Source organism: Molossus molossus, unplaced genomic scaffold (genome assembly GCF_014108415.1).
Source record: "Molossus molossus isolate mMolMol1 unplaced genomic scaffold, mMolMol1.p scaffold_m16_p_20, whole genome shotgun sequence".
NCBI lineage: Eukaryota > Metazoa > Chordata > Mammalia > Chiroptera > Molossidae > Molossus > Molossus molossus.
This window is the reverse complement of record NW_023425356.1, coordinates 21,469,292-21,483,543: the sequence shown is the minus strand read 5'-3', so window position 1 is coordinate 21,483,543 and position 14,252 is coordinate 21,469,292. Positions and strand designations below refer to the sequence as shown.

At 37.7% G+C, this 14,252-nt stretch overlaps 1 protein-coding gene across 8 annotated transcripts in view; it reads right to left on the bottom strand.

Annotated features, from left to right (window-relative positions):
- The window catches only part of ARNT (aryl hydrocarbon receptor nuclear translocator), a 72,962-nt gene that overhangs the window by 39,364 nt on the left and 19,346 nt on the right, over positions 1–14,252 (bottom strand). For 4 of the 8 annotated variants that reach the window (XM_036272196.1, XM_036272197.1, XM_036272201.1 and 1 more), the window contains exons 1-2: positions 8,268–8,292; positions 3,335–3,446 (exon numbers count right to left, since the gene is read on the bottom strand). In XM_036272196.1, the coding sequence (XP_036128089.1) occupies positions 3,335–3,444 (110 nt within the window). In that variant the 5' untranslated portion in view covers positions 3,445–3,446; positions 8,268–8,292. Of the gene's footprint in view, positions 1–3,330; positions 3,447–4,339; positions 4,368–8,267; positions 8,293–8,942; positions 8,985–14,252 lie in introns of those variants that run through there. The other 4 variants (XM_036272199.1, XM_036272200.1, XM_036272198.1 and 1 more) reach the window with 4 other exon arrangements.

Here is a 14,252-nt window from a genome sequence, read left to right as displayed (position 1 = left end):
GGAACAGAAACCTACTCAAAAACAAAACAAACAGCCCTGACTGGTTTGACTCAGTGGTTAGAGCGTTGACCCATAGACCAAACGGTTGCAGGTTTGATTCTGGTCAAGGGCACTTACCGGACTTCAGGTTCGATCCCCAGCCCAGGAGGCAAACAGTCAATGTATCTCTCTCACATCAATGTTTCTCTCTCTCTCCCTCCCTCCCTCCCTCCCTCTCTTTCACTTTATACTCTGACTAAAATGTAATGGAAAAACATCCTCAGGTGAGGATTAAAAAAAAAAAAAAAAACAAGAAATTTATGTGAATAACTCAAGTCCACTTTTCATTTCTATAGTCTACTCTAAGCTGTGTTACCAGCTTTCTGAAACATCTTTCAAAGCAATGATATTGACATAAGAAAGCAATTTAAGACATCAGAAGGTTGTTCAATACTTCTTTTCTCTTCATTTTTCTAATACACATGTAATGTATGCTACACTCAGGACACTATGCTAGATAAGGTGAAAAAAAGAGACTTGCCTTCAAGGGACTCTTTGTATACACAAATATCGAACAAAGGAAAATGAGAAAGTGCTGAGTGAGGAACATAACCAATATGCTACTGTTGTTCAATGAAAGCACCAAAAGCAGAGGTGACTTTCAATCTCCTATTAATCTCTGTACTGTATTCAACTTAGGCATTACTCACATTACCACCTTCCCCCAGTGATCTCTTGGCATCTATACTAGTGTGACAAACTTATTATGGGCCTCTAGATGAGTATATATGTATGCAGCTTCAATCCTGAAAATATTTGTTCCTCTTCCTCCCTGCAGTCCCCAAATACCTGTCAAAATCTACCCAATAACTACATTTCTAAATCTATCCTGAAGAAATAACTTGAAGTAGAGAAAAAATATATGTAAAAAGATATTCATTGAACATTGCATTTAACAGCACAATCTTCAAAACTGCTTACGTCTCAAAATAGGAACTAAGTACATTCCTTTACGTAACTATTAAAAAATATGTGTACAAAGAACATGGAACAATATGAAAAAAAGAGGTTACTATATACAATTGGGTGAAAAGACCAGGCTATATAAAACTATATAATTACACCTAGCTGGTGTGGTTCAATGGATTGAACATCATCCCATGAAATGAGAGGTCTCAATTCGATTCCCAGTCAGGGCACATGCCTGGGCTCGATCCCCAGTAGGGGGCATGCAGGAGATAGCAAATCCATGTATCTCTCTCGCATTGATGTTTCTCTCTCTCTCTCCCTTCCTCTCTCTAAAAAATCAATAAAAACATATTTAAAAAACAACTATATAATTACATAACTATTAAAAAGACCTACATATAAAGAATAAAGGAATTACACTACAAAACTAATTAGAGATGACTTTGGGCAGTAGTATTATTGCTATTTTATTATTCTAACTTTCTGTACTTTCCGATCTTTCTTAAAAAGAATGTGTATTACTCCTTTTTTTTTCTTATTTATTTATTTTTTTTATCCTCACCCGAGGACATTTTTCCATTTTTTGTTCAGATAGAGTGGGAGGGAGAGAAAGAGAGAGAAACATCAACGTGAAAGCGACACATCGAGTGGCTGCCACCCACACGACCCAACCAGGGCCGGGGACAAACTGCAACTGAGGTACATGCCTTAGCGGGAACCAAACCTGGGTCTCTCTGGACCGCAGGCCAACGCTCTAACCGCTTAGCAAAACTGGCCAGAGCTGTATTACTTCTTTTTAATATAGTTTTCTGATTATACACACATTCATTTCAAATATTTGGAAACAATGAAAAACAAAAGAAAACAAGTCTCCCATAAACCCATAATTGAGAGTATTCTTTCAGTATTTTGGCTATGCACACGTTATACATATTTCTGATAGCAAGGTATATTACATATACTGTAACCTCTTCTCTCAATACGCTGTGAACACTTTTCTGCACTGATACATATTTGTCACTTCTAACAGTTGTGCAGTATTCCATTTTTAAATATACTATAACTTAACCAGACCCCTAATTTTGATATTTATATTGTTTCTGCTTGTGATTATATATAGCCATAATACTGTGTTTAAGAAAGTGGACTCTAAAGCTAACCTCCCAAGGTTCACATCACAAATCTTCCACTTACTTTAGAATCTTGGGTAACTTATTTATTCACCTTATGCCTCAGTAAATAAGTTAAAATATATAAAGTCCTTGGAGACATAGCAAGTCTTAATATGTTACTCACAGTATCATCTTAATCCTGGGATCACTCTTGCATTACTATTGGTGGGGTAAAACTTAAAAACTAGCTACAATATTAACTACATAATTTTTAAAAAGAAAAACGGAGCCTTGGCCAGTTTGGTTCAGCGGTTGGAGCATTGGCCTGTGGTCCAGAGAGACCCAGGTTCGGTTCCCGCTAAGGGCGCGTACTTCAGTTGCAGTTGTCCCCGGCCCTGGTTGGTCACGCAGGTGGCAGCCACTCGATGTGTCCCTTTCACGTCGATGTTTCTCTCTCTTTCTCTCTTCCTTTCTCTCCCTCCCACTCTATCTAAATAAAAAATGGAAAAATGTCCTCGGGTGAGGATAAAAAAAAAAGAAGGAAAATTTTAATGCAAAAAAATGGATAAAAATACTATCCATGCTTCTAGGCCTTTCTAAAGCAACCTTTCTGAAGTCTTTCCCAATCTTTACCAACCAGTTATAGTATTGCCACACTGTGAAACACACAGCACTGTTATTTGTTTCTTTCTTAGCAAACTTGGCATATTCTATCTTGTATTATACTTATGTGTGTAATGATGATCCCTCTCAGAACATAAGCAACTTAAATACAAGGGCTATGTCTTATTTATCTTCATATCCTACTAGCAATCAGCACAATGCCTTATGCTGATCATGCATTTCATAAATACTTTGGAAATGAATGGACTCTGCATTCCAAATCAAACAACATATCAATAACTTGAAGAAATATTCTACGATTCAGCATTCTCTAAATTCATTAAAGTAAAAAGCCTACCAATAAGATTTTGAGAATGCAGACACAAAGCTTAATGAAACAGCAATGTATTTTCAGCACTAGTCATAGTCCTTTAAGTTGCAGAAATTTTTGGTTTTAAAAAACTGCTTATAAGAAACTCAGACAAAAGCATCAATCCTATATTGAAAAAATAAATAAATAAAATATCCAGGAACTAAAAAGAACTATTTGAGAGCAGTGTAGTACGTAATCAGTTGAAGTAAAGAGGGTTAGGAATTGCCAAGAGGGTTCAGTAACTAAGTCAGTCAGGCTGGTTATTAGGAGAGACAGACACAATATATCCTAAACTTACCCTGGTCGCCGTTTAATAGGCCTCTGGACAACAGCTCCTCCACCTTGAATCCCAGGCCCAGGGTTTCCAGAGGCAATGGCTGGACCCAGTGATGATACATCTGATGTCATTTCTGTCAGTAAATAACAGAAATACACATTTTAAAAAAATGGTTCTTGCCCAATCTGTGTGGCTCAGTGGATCGAGTGTCATCCCATGAACTGAGAAGTCCCGGTTCGATTCCTAGTCCCGGTACATGCCCAGGTTGCAGGCTCGATCCCCAGGTGGGGCATGCAGGAGGCAGTCAATTGATGTTTCTCCCTCACATCAATGTTTCTATCTTTCTCTCCCTTCCTCTCTAAAAAATCAATAAAACATACTTTTTAAATCACAGTAGTTTGGCTCTGGCTGGTGTTCTCAGTGGTTAGCGCATCGGCCCTCACACTGAAGGGTTGCAGGTTTGATTCCCAGTCAAGGGCACACACCTAGGTTGCAAGTTCACTCCCCAACCCAGGTCAGGGCACATGCTGGAGGCAACCAATTGAAGTGTCTCTCTCATCAATGTTTCTCTCTCTCTTCCCCCTCCACTCTCTCTAGAAATCAATGGAAAAAAATATTCTTGGGTGAGGATTAAAAAATTTTTAAAAGGCGCATCTTTCAATAAAAAATGGAATCCTGATCTGCAACTTGCTTTTGTCATTTCTGTATACATCACTGATATTCATATACATGATTGTTCACACACATATATACCTTTTTTACTATTTCAATTATATAAATATACTATGTTACTCTATTTAGTATGATAAGTTTTTTACTTTTTTAAACTATTATAAATAATGTTCCAAGGACATTTATGTATACAACTTTAAATTTTCTTTTGCTATTTTAGAATATACTCCTAGAGATGGAATTCACTGTGTCCAAGTATATAAGCATTTAAATTTTTGATGGATACTGCTAAATTACATTTCAAAAAGGCTGCTACAATTTATGCTCCCACTAACAGGATAAAAGAATACTTACTTCCCTCATCAGCACGGATATCATACTTTTAAATTTTATCAAATCTGGCAAATAAAAATAGTACATTATTATATCTGAAACCTATAGTTTTAATAACCAATGTCACCCTAATAAAGTCAATAAAAAATACATTATTTGTTTTTATTTGCATTATGTTGTTTTTAAATTTATTAGTCATCTGAAATCAGTGCGTTGACTCTTCATATCTTTAATACTTCTATGCTGAATAGGGACTTTTTCTAATAAATGTATAGGACCTATCAGTTTATAAAAGTTATTGAGTCCTTTGTCTATTATATATTACAAATAACTGCACAATTTTTGCATTTTTATGTTAAATTTATAATGTTTCCCTAAATAATTCCTGGATTGTTGTCTTGCTTAGGAAAGCTCCCCAACCTCCAGATTATTTCCATATATATTTTCTTACACTTTTGTTTTTCACATTTAGATTTTTTAAATCAATTTTAGAGAGGGAAGAAGGGACAAAGAGAGACAGAGAAGCATCAATGTGAGAGACACATGCATCAACCACATGTGCCCTAACCAGGGATCGAACCCACAACCTAGGTACGTGTCCTGACTGGGAACTGAACCTGCGACCGTCTGATGCACGAAACAACACTCCAACCAACTAAGCTACACCAGCCAGGGCCACATTTAGATTTCTTTTTTTTATCCTCACCCGAGAACATTTTTCCATTTTTTGTTCAGATAGAGTGGGAGGGAGAGAGAGAGAAACATCAACGTGAAAGGGACACATCAAGTGGCTGCCACCCACATGACCAACCAGGGCTGGGGACAAACTGCAACCGAGGAACCGAACCCGGGTCTCTCTGGACCGCAGGCCGACGCTCTAACCGCTGAGCCAAACCGGCCAGGGCTAGATTTTTAATACATCTGGAATTTATTACCATATGCCTACCTAGCATAAAATAGGTCTCTTCTTTCTTCTAAATGGATAGCTAATTATTCTAACATCATTTGCGTAAAAGTCCATCCTTTCCTCACCTTTCTGAAATGACTCCTTTTACATTTTAAGTGTCTATGGATAATTGATCTCTTTCTACACTTTTATTCTGTATCAAATGTTTTCCTGCTCCTCTGTCAATACTCAGCACTTTCTATTACAACAGCTTTAAATTGCCTTTTTAATTAACAAATAGGACAGTCCTCCATTCCCCTTCAATTTATTTTACAAAATTTTCTTATTAAATGTCACATACTTATTTATGCTTCTGGGACAATGGAATAGATATACTTTTCACTATTCATCTTGCTAAATACAACTAAAAGTGTGAACATTATATATAAAACAAACACAAGAATACTCTGAAGGCAGATAAGCTAAGGGCCATGGGACTTGAGGAATGTTATGGTGATGAATTCCCCTGGATTTTCTTTTTGCCTCATCTATCCCAGATGTGGGGCCGAAAAGTCAGCAACCTGGCAACATAAAGGGGTACACACTAAACGTACCCCCCTTTAAAGCCTGCTCTTTCTGGCCAGAGGACCAGGAAATCAGAAACATACCAAGACAGAAAATTCTTAGACAACTACTACTCTACCCCAGCTGAACACCACAGGAAAATTGTGACCTCAGTTGCACCCTGCCAGCAAAGGTTGAGTGGAGAGGTAAAACCTCCATCCTTGTGAGGCTGTAACAAGGTACCCCATAACCCCTTCTGGGATGGTGTCAGAAGCCAAGCAGGGTCTTGAAACTTTCATTTCCACTGGTCAGAAATGAAAACCTGTCCTACACAGTGTCAGTAGAGACCATGTGAGGAGATGTTAACTCCCATCCCCATCCAGCCGTAACAAGAAGCCTCCATCTTGAGGTGTCAACAAAGATTTAGCGGGGAACCTGGAATTCTATTTCCACCTCGAGATAACAAGGCAGCATTCCCCACCCCCCCACCCTCAATGTGTTGTCAGTGAAAGCCAGCTAAAACAGGTTTAAATGAGATCCAATATCAAATGACATTAACACAAAAATATCCAGGATTCAATTTTTTTTTAAATCACGTATTATACCAAGAACCAGGATGATCGCAAATTGAATGAAAAAGAATAACCAGTAGAGGCCAACAACATGACACAGATGTTAGAAGTATTGGACAAAGATTTTATTTTTATTTATTTATTTTTTTGACAAAGATTTTAAAAGCAGTCATCATAAAAAGCTTCAACACTAACTACCACAATTGAAACAAATGAAAAAATAGAAATCCTCAGCAAAGAAACAGTCTCAACAAAAAATTAGGAAATATAAAGAATTAAATAGAAATTTTAGAACTAAAAAAATAAAATAAAAAAGTGGATGGGCTTAACAGCAGAATTGAGGGACAAAGGAAACAATCAGTGAAATGGAAGACAGAACACTAAATATTACCCATTCTGAACAGAAAGAAAATAGATGGGAAAAAATATAAGTGGGAAAGATATTTAACAGAGTATCAGGGATCTGTGTTACTATAACAAAAGATCTAATATTTGAATGTCATTGGAGTCCTGGAAAGAGAGGAGGAAAAAGGCAAGGCTGAAAAAATAACATCTGAAACTTCCCAAATTTGGTAACAGATGTAATCTACTGATTCAAGAAGTTGAGTAAACCTCAAATGGATAAAGCAAAAGAAATCCATTCCAATACACATTACAATTAAACTTCTAAAAACTAAAGACAAAGAAAACTTTTTAGATAGCTACAGAAAAATGATACCTTACTTATAGAGGAAAAATAATTCAAATGGCAACCGATTTTTCATCAGAAAGTATGGAGGCCAAAAGAAAATGAATGGCCCAATATTTTTTAAGTTCTGAAACTAAAGTTCTGATTTCCCTTCAGAATTAAAGGGAAATCCACATTCTCTGGTGATTAAACACTATGAAAAATTTGTCACCAGACCTATACTAAAAAGAATAGGTAAACCAAGTTCTCTAAACAGAAAGGAAATTAATTATAAAAGAAGGAATTTGGGAACATAAAGAAAGAGGAACACAGTATGCAAAAATATGGATAAAATCAATAGGATTTCCTTTCCCGTTTGAGTTTTCTCAATTACGTTTGATAGTTGAAACAAAAACTACAATGCTGATCTTTCTAAATGCATATAAAGAAAATACTTAAGACAATGAAATTATAAATGAGGAGGGTAAATGGATGTAGAAAGATTTCAACAGTTTACTCACACTGGTAAAATGAAAACACCAACAGACTGTGACAAGTTATGTATATATAGTGCAATGGCCACTACAGCAATTACAAAGAAAGCTATACAAGGAGATACCCTAACAAATATTATAGATAATTCAAAATGAAATTCTGAAAAATGCTCAAATAATCTAGATGAATGCAGAAAAAAGAAAACTGAGCCCTGGTCGGTTTGGCTGAGTGGTTAGAGTGTCAGCCTGCAGACCAATGAGTCGCAGGTTAGATTCCAGTCAAGGGCATGTACCTCGGTTGCAGTTCGACCCAGGCCATTGTTGAAGTCGTGCAGGAGGCAACCAGTGAATGTGTCTCCACATCGATGTCTTTCTCTCTCTCCCTCCCACTCTATCTGAACAAAAAAATGGAAAAATATCCTTGGTTGACGGTTAAAAAACAAACAGAAACAAAGACCAAAACAAACAGAAAACAAAAACTTAAGCCCAAACATAACAGTAATTTTATTAAATGTTAATTACCTAAATAATTTTATTAAATGTATATGGTTGAAACGCCAATCTACAACAGAGAGAAAGGCAGAGCAAATTAAAAAACATAACCCAACCATATGCTGTCTACAAGAAACTTGCTTCAAACATAACAGTAGAGTCAAGTTTAAGGAAAAGAATGGGGGAAAAGCCCTGGCTGGTGATGCTCTGTGGTTAGAGCGTCAGCCTGCACATGGAAGGGTTGAAGGTTCGATTCCTGGTCAAATGCACATACCTGGGTTTGATCCCTGGTTCTGGTTGGGGCACATACCGGAGGCAACCAATTGATGTTTCGTTCTCTCTTGCTCTCACCTCCTCCTCCTCCTCCCTCCTTTAAAAAAAAAAAAAATCAATGGAAAAAATATCCTCAGATGATGATTAACAAAACAAAAAGAATGGAAAAAGATATATCATGTAGCCCAGCTGGTGTGGCTCAGTGACTGAGCGTCAACCCATGCACCAAAAGGTCACCAGTTCGATTTCCGGTCAAAGCATATGTCCAGGTTGTAGGCCTGATCCCCAGTGAGGGACATGCAGGAGGTGGCCAAACAGTGTTCTCTCTCATCAATGTCTCTATCTCTCTCCCTCTCCTTTCCCCTCTCTCTCTAAAATCAATAAAGAAAAAAATTTTTTAAAAGATATATCATGTAAACATTTATCAAAGGAAAGCAAAAGTGGCTATATTAATAATAACCAGATAAACCAATATCCAGAGCAAATAAAATTGCCAGAGACAAAGCAGGACATTATATAATAAAGAGTCAATCCACCAATAAGACACCTGGCATATATGCACCGAACACAAAGAACTGTAAAAATAGTTATATAAAACTGATAGAACATGCCCTGGCTGATTTGGCTCAGCGGCTGGAGCATCCGCCTGTGGACTGAAGGGTTACAGGCCACATACCTGGGTTGCAAGTTCAATCCCTGGCGCTGGTCTGGGTTGTGTGGGAGACAACCAATCGATGTGTCTCACATCAATGTTTTTCTTTCTCTTTCTCCCTCCCTCCCTCCTTCCCTCTCTTCCACTCCATCTAAAATCAATGAAAAAATATTCTTGGGTGAGGATTAACAACAACAAAAAATTTGTTTTAATTAAAAATTTTTTTTAAAAACTAACAGAACAGAAAGAAGAAAATAATTATAGTTGGAGCCCTGGCCAGTTTGGCTCAGCAGTTAGAGCATTGGCCTGAGGACCAAAGAGTCTCGGATTTGATTCTGGTCAAGGGCATGTACCTCAGTTGCAGTTCGGTCCCTGGCCTTGGTCAGGGTCATTAGGGAGGCAGCCTGTCGATATGTCTTTCTCACATTGATGTTTCTGTTTCTCTCTCTGTCTCTCTGTCTCTCTGTCTCTTACTCTATCTAAAGAGAAATGAAAAACTATTCTCAGGTGAGGATTAAAAAATAATAATAATAATTCTAGTTGGAAATTTCAACAAGCCTCTCAAAAATTGACAGAACAATCAAGAGAGATGATCAGCAAAGATACAGAAGATCTCAACATTATTAACAATATATAATTAACATTTATAGAAACACTCCACCCAACAAGATACACATTCTTTTCAAGTGTCCCCAGAACATATACCAAGATAGACCATATTTTAAACCATTAAACAAACATCAACAAGTTTAAAAGACTGTATTCTCCAACTACAATGGAATCAAACTAGATACCAGTAACAGAAAAATAAAAGGAAAATCTCCATACAGCTGGACACTAAACAACACACTTCTAAAAAATCAAATGAAGAGGAAGTCTCAAAGGAAGTAAAAATATACTCAACTAAAATAAAAATGGAAATACAAGTTAGCAAAATTTGTAGCACACAGCAAAAGCTGTACTCAGAGAAATTTTATACCACTAAAATGCTTACACTGGAAAAGAGGAAAAGTCAAGTCAATCATCTAAGCTTCCACCTCAAGAACCTAGAAAAAGCACAAAATAAATACAAAGCAAGCAAAAGGAAGGAAATAATAAAGAACCTAAGTCAATTAATTTGAAAATATAAAACAATACAGAACTGGTTCTTTATTTATTTTGTTTGTTTGTTTATCCTCACCTGAGGACATTTTTTTTCATTTTTTGTTCAGATAGAATGGGAGGGAGGGGGGGAGAGAGAGAGAGAGAAACATCGACCTAAAAGGTACACATTAAGTGGCTGCCACCCGCATGACCCAACCAGGGCTGGGGACAAACTGCAACTGAGGTATGTGCCCTTAGCGGAAACCGAACCCGGGTCTCTCTGGACTGCAGGCCGACGCTCTAACCGACGAGCCAAACCGGCCAGGGCAAGAACTGGTTCTTTAAACAGATCAATAAAACTGATGAACTTTTAGCAAGAAAATAAAAAAGACAAACTACCAATACCAGGAATGAAAACAGAAAAATTACTACAAACCCTAAAAAAATCAGAGATAACTGGAAATACTAAGAATAACTTACACATAAATTGAACACCTTAGACAAAATGAACCAGTTCTTTGAAAAAACACAAACTAAAACAACTAACCCAATACAAAACAGATAACTATTAGGAAATTAAATTCATAACTTAAAACCTCTCAAAAAAGAAATCTCTTGGCCCTGATAATTTCACTGGAGAATTCCACTAAACATTTAAAGAATAATTAATACCAATTCTACACAATCTCCTCCAGAAACTTCTTAAGGAAGGGGATACTTATCAATTCATCTTATGAAGCTAATATTACCCTGATACCAGAACCAGACAAAGACAATGAAAAAAACTACAGATCAATATTCCTCACGAAAACAGATACAAAAATTCTTACCAAATATTAGCAAATAGAACCTAGCTATATGCAAAAGAATTGTATAATATAATCAAGTGTGATATCTTTTAGGGAAGTAAACTGATTCAATATTTTAAAATCAATCAACACAATTCACCATATTAATAGGATAAAGAAGTAAAATGACACAATCATATCAACCTATGCACAAAAGCATTTGATAAAACTCAACACCCATTCCTAATAAAAACTCAGAAAAACAGTGAGAAAGGGACATGTCTTCAACTTGATAAAAGAAGCTGCCAAAAAAAAAAGTACTACATCTAATTATTTTTTTGAAGATTTAACATAGTCTGAGTTTTAATATCAAAAATTATGGGGGGGTGGGCGGGGCAGCAGTGAGGGAAGTCCCCCACAGGGCCAAAGAGAAAATTATAAAGTACGCCAAGTGGAAAGACTGCAGTACCTTCCTAATAGGTTCCCTTTTTGCACTCTTGCCCCTAAAGGCATTCTATTTTTTATTTATTTTTTCGATTATAACTGACATACAATGTAATAGTTGCAGGTGTACAACACAGTGGTTACACATTTATATACCTTACAAAGTAAGCATCCCAATAAATCTAGTACCCATCTGATACTCTATAGTTATTACAATTTATCAACTATATTCCCTATGCTATACTTCACATCCTCTTGACTGTTTTTATAACTGGCGATTTGTATTTTAATCCTTTTCACTCATCCCCCCCTAAGCTCTCTCCCATTTGGGGGCTGGCCATCAATTTGTTCTCTGTATCTTTTAGTTTGTTTCTGTTTTGTTTGTTTTGTTTTTTTTATTCCAGATATTTGTGAAATATGACATCTGTCTCTCTCTTGACTTATTTCACTTGACATAATACCCTCTAGCTCAGCAATTTTCAACCTTTTTCATTTCGTGGCACACAAAAACTAATTATTACAATTCTGCAGCACACCAAAAATATATATATATATTTTTTGCCAATCTGACAAAAATATAGGTATAATTTTGGTTCATTCACATCAGACAGCTATTGTTATATTGACTGTTATCGTTCTTTAATTTGACAATCTAAGGGAAAAAAGGTCAGTGACCCTAAATAAATAGTATTGCATGTTTTAAAAATCCTTGTGGCACACTGGTTGAAAATTGCTGCTCTAGGTCCATCATGTTGTTGCACACGACAAGGTTTCATTTTTTACGGCTAATATTCCACTGTATGTATATACCATATCTTCTCTATCCATTTGTCTATCAGTGGACACCTAGGTTGCTTCCACATCTTGACTATTGTAAATAACGCTGCAATAAACATAAAGGTACATGTATTTTTTCAAATTAGAGTTTTGGATTTCACTGGATAAATACACACAAATAAAACTGCTGGCTAATACGGTAGTTCTATTTTTAATATTTTGAGACACACCTCCATACTTATAGGCCACATTAACTTACAGCCCCACCAAACTGCACAAGGGTTCCCTATTCTCCACATTCTTACCAACACTTGTTTTTTACAATCTTGTGGGAGATCCCTTGTAACTAACTGCTTTTCTCTTGCTGCTTTTATGATTCTTTGAATTTAACCTTTTACATTTTAATTATAATGTGTCTTGGTGTGGGTTCATCTTGTTTGGAATTCTTTGCACTTCCTGGACTTATATGTCTTTCTCCTTCACCAGGCTAGATAATCTAGATAATTTTCCATCATCACTTTTTCAGATTTCTTGCTCACTCTTTTCTTCTTCCAGCACTCCCATGATGCTAATGTTGGTATGCTTCAAGCTGTCCCAGAGGATCCTTATACTATTCTTATTTTTCTGGATTCTTTTTCTTTTTGCTGTTCTGATTGGGTGTTTTATGCTTCCTTATATTCCAAATCCCTGTTTTGATTCTCAGCTTCATCTATTGTGCTGTTGATTCCCTGTAAATTATTCTTCCATTTGGTTAGTATAGCCTTCATTTATGACTGGTTCTTTTTTATTGTTTCCATGTCCTTTTTTTTATGCTGTTAAAATTTTAAGTTCATCTATTCTTCCCCTAAGTTCATTGATCATCCTTATAACCAGTGTTTTGAACTCTGCCTCTAATAGACTGCTTGTCTCCATTTTGTTTAATTCTTTTTTTGGAGTTTTGTTCTGTTCTTTCATTTGGCACATGTTTCTTTGTCTCTTCATTTTGGCAGCCTCCCTGCATTTGTTTCTACATATTAGAGCTGCTGCCATCTCCTGGGCTTGGTAGAGTAGCCTAATGTAGTAGGTGTCCTGTAGGGTCCAATGGCACAGCCTCCCCATTCACCTGAGCTGGGCACTCCAGGTGTACACCCTCCTATTGTAGTTGAGCCTTGACTGCTGTTGGCACATCAATGAGACAGATGTACTCCCACCAGGTCAATCAACTGCAAGGACTGGGTGTAACCACCATGAAGAATCAGCCCTGTCCAGTTTGGCTCAGCGGTTAGAGCGTCGGCCTGCAGTCCAGAGACCCGGGTTCAGTTCCTGCTAAGGGTATGTGCCTCGGTTAGTTTGTCCCCGGCCCTGGTTGGGTTGTGTGGGTGGCAGCCACTCGATGTGTCCCTTTCACATCAATGTTTCTCTCTCTCTCCCCCCCTCCCACTCTATCTGAACAAAAAATGAAAAAATGTCCTCAAGTGAGGATAAAAAAAAAGAATCAGCTGTGCAGAGGCCCACCCCTCAGCTCAGGACTTACTTCAGCAAGGCTCTGGTGCCTGCTGAGTCCACCCCTTGAGTGTATCACTTGTGGAGGTGGTTGGTTGCTGTTTCAATATGGACTGAAGCTGTCCACTGGGTGTGTTGGCTCTGGGGCCTCTTAGAAGGTGCAGGCCAAGGTCAGCCACTGCCTGTGTTATGCTGGGGTTATGTTATGGCATGAGCTATAAAATGATCTGCAGAGGACTGCTACTTAGGATGGACTTGGAGGAGCCTAGGAGAGGCCAAGCCATAAACCAAGGCTGGCTACCACTAGTGCCAGGCCTGGGGCAATTTAGAGAGAGGTATGGGGCTCGCTGAAGCCAGATGCTTGTTTGAGAGATTTTAGGAAAGTCTGAAGCATGAACCAAGACATGCCATTCATATGGAAAAGCCACTGAAAAACTGGAAACAGCTAAGTGGGTCTGAAAGATGGGTGGGGCAGGATCTCAGGGAATTACTAGGGTGGGGCAAACAATGAGTGATAGGTTGACAGAGTCTCAGATATGAAGTGGCCAGCCAGCTCTGTGGGGAAAGAGCTCAGAAAAGGAACAATGGCCCAGCCGGTGTGGCTCAGTGGATTGAGCATTGATTGTTCCATGGACTGAGAGGTCCCAGCTGGACTCCCAGTCAGTGCACATGCCCAGGTTGTGGACGCAGTCCCCAGTGAGGAGCATGCAGGGGGCAGTCAACCAATGTTTCTCTCTCACATCAGTGTTTCTATCTATCT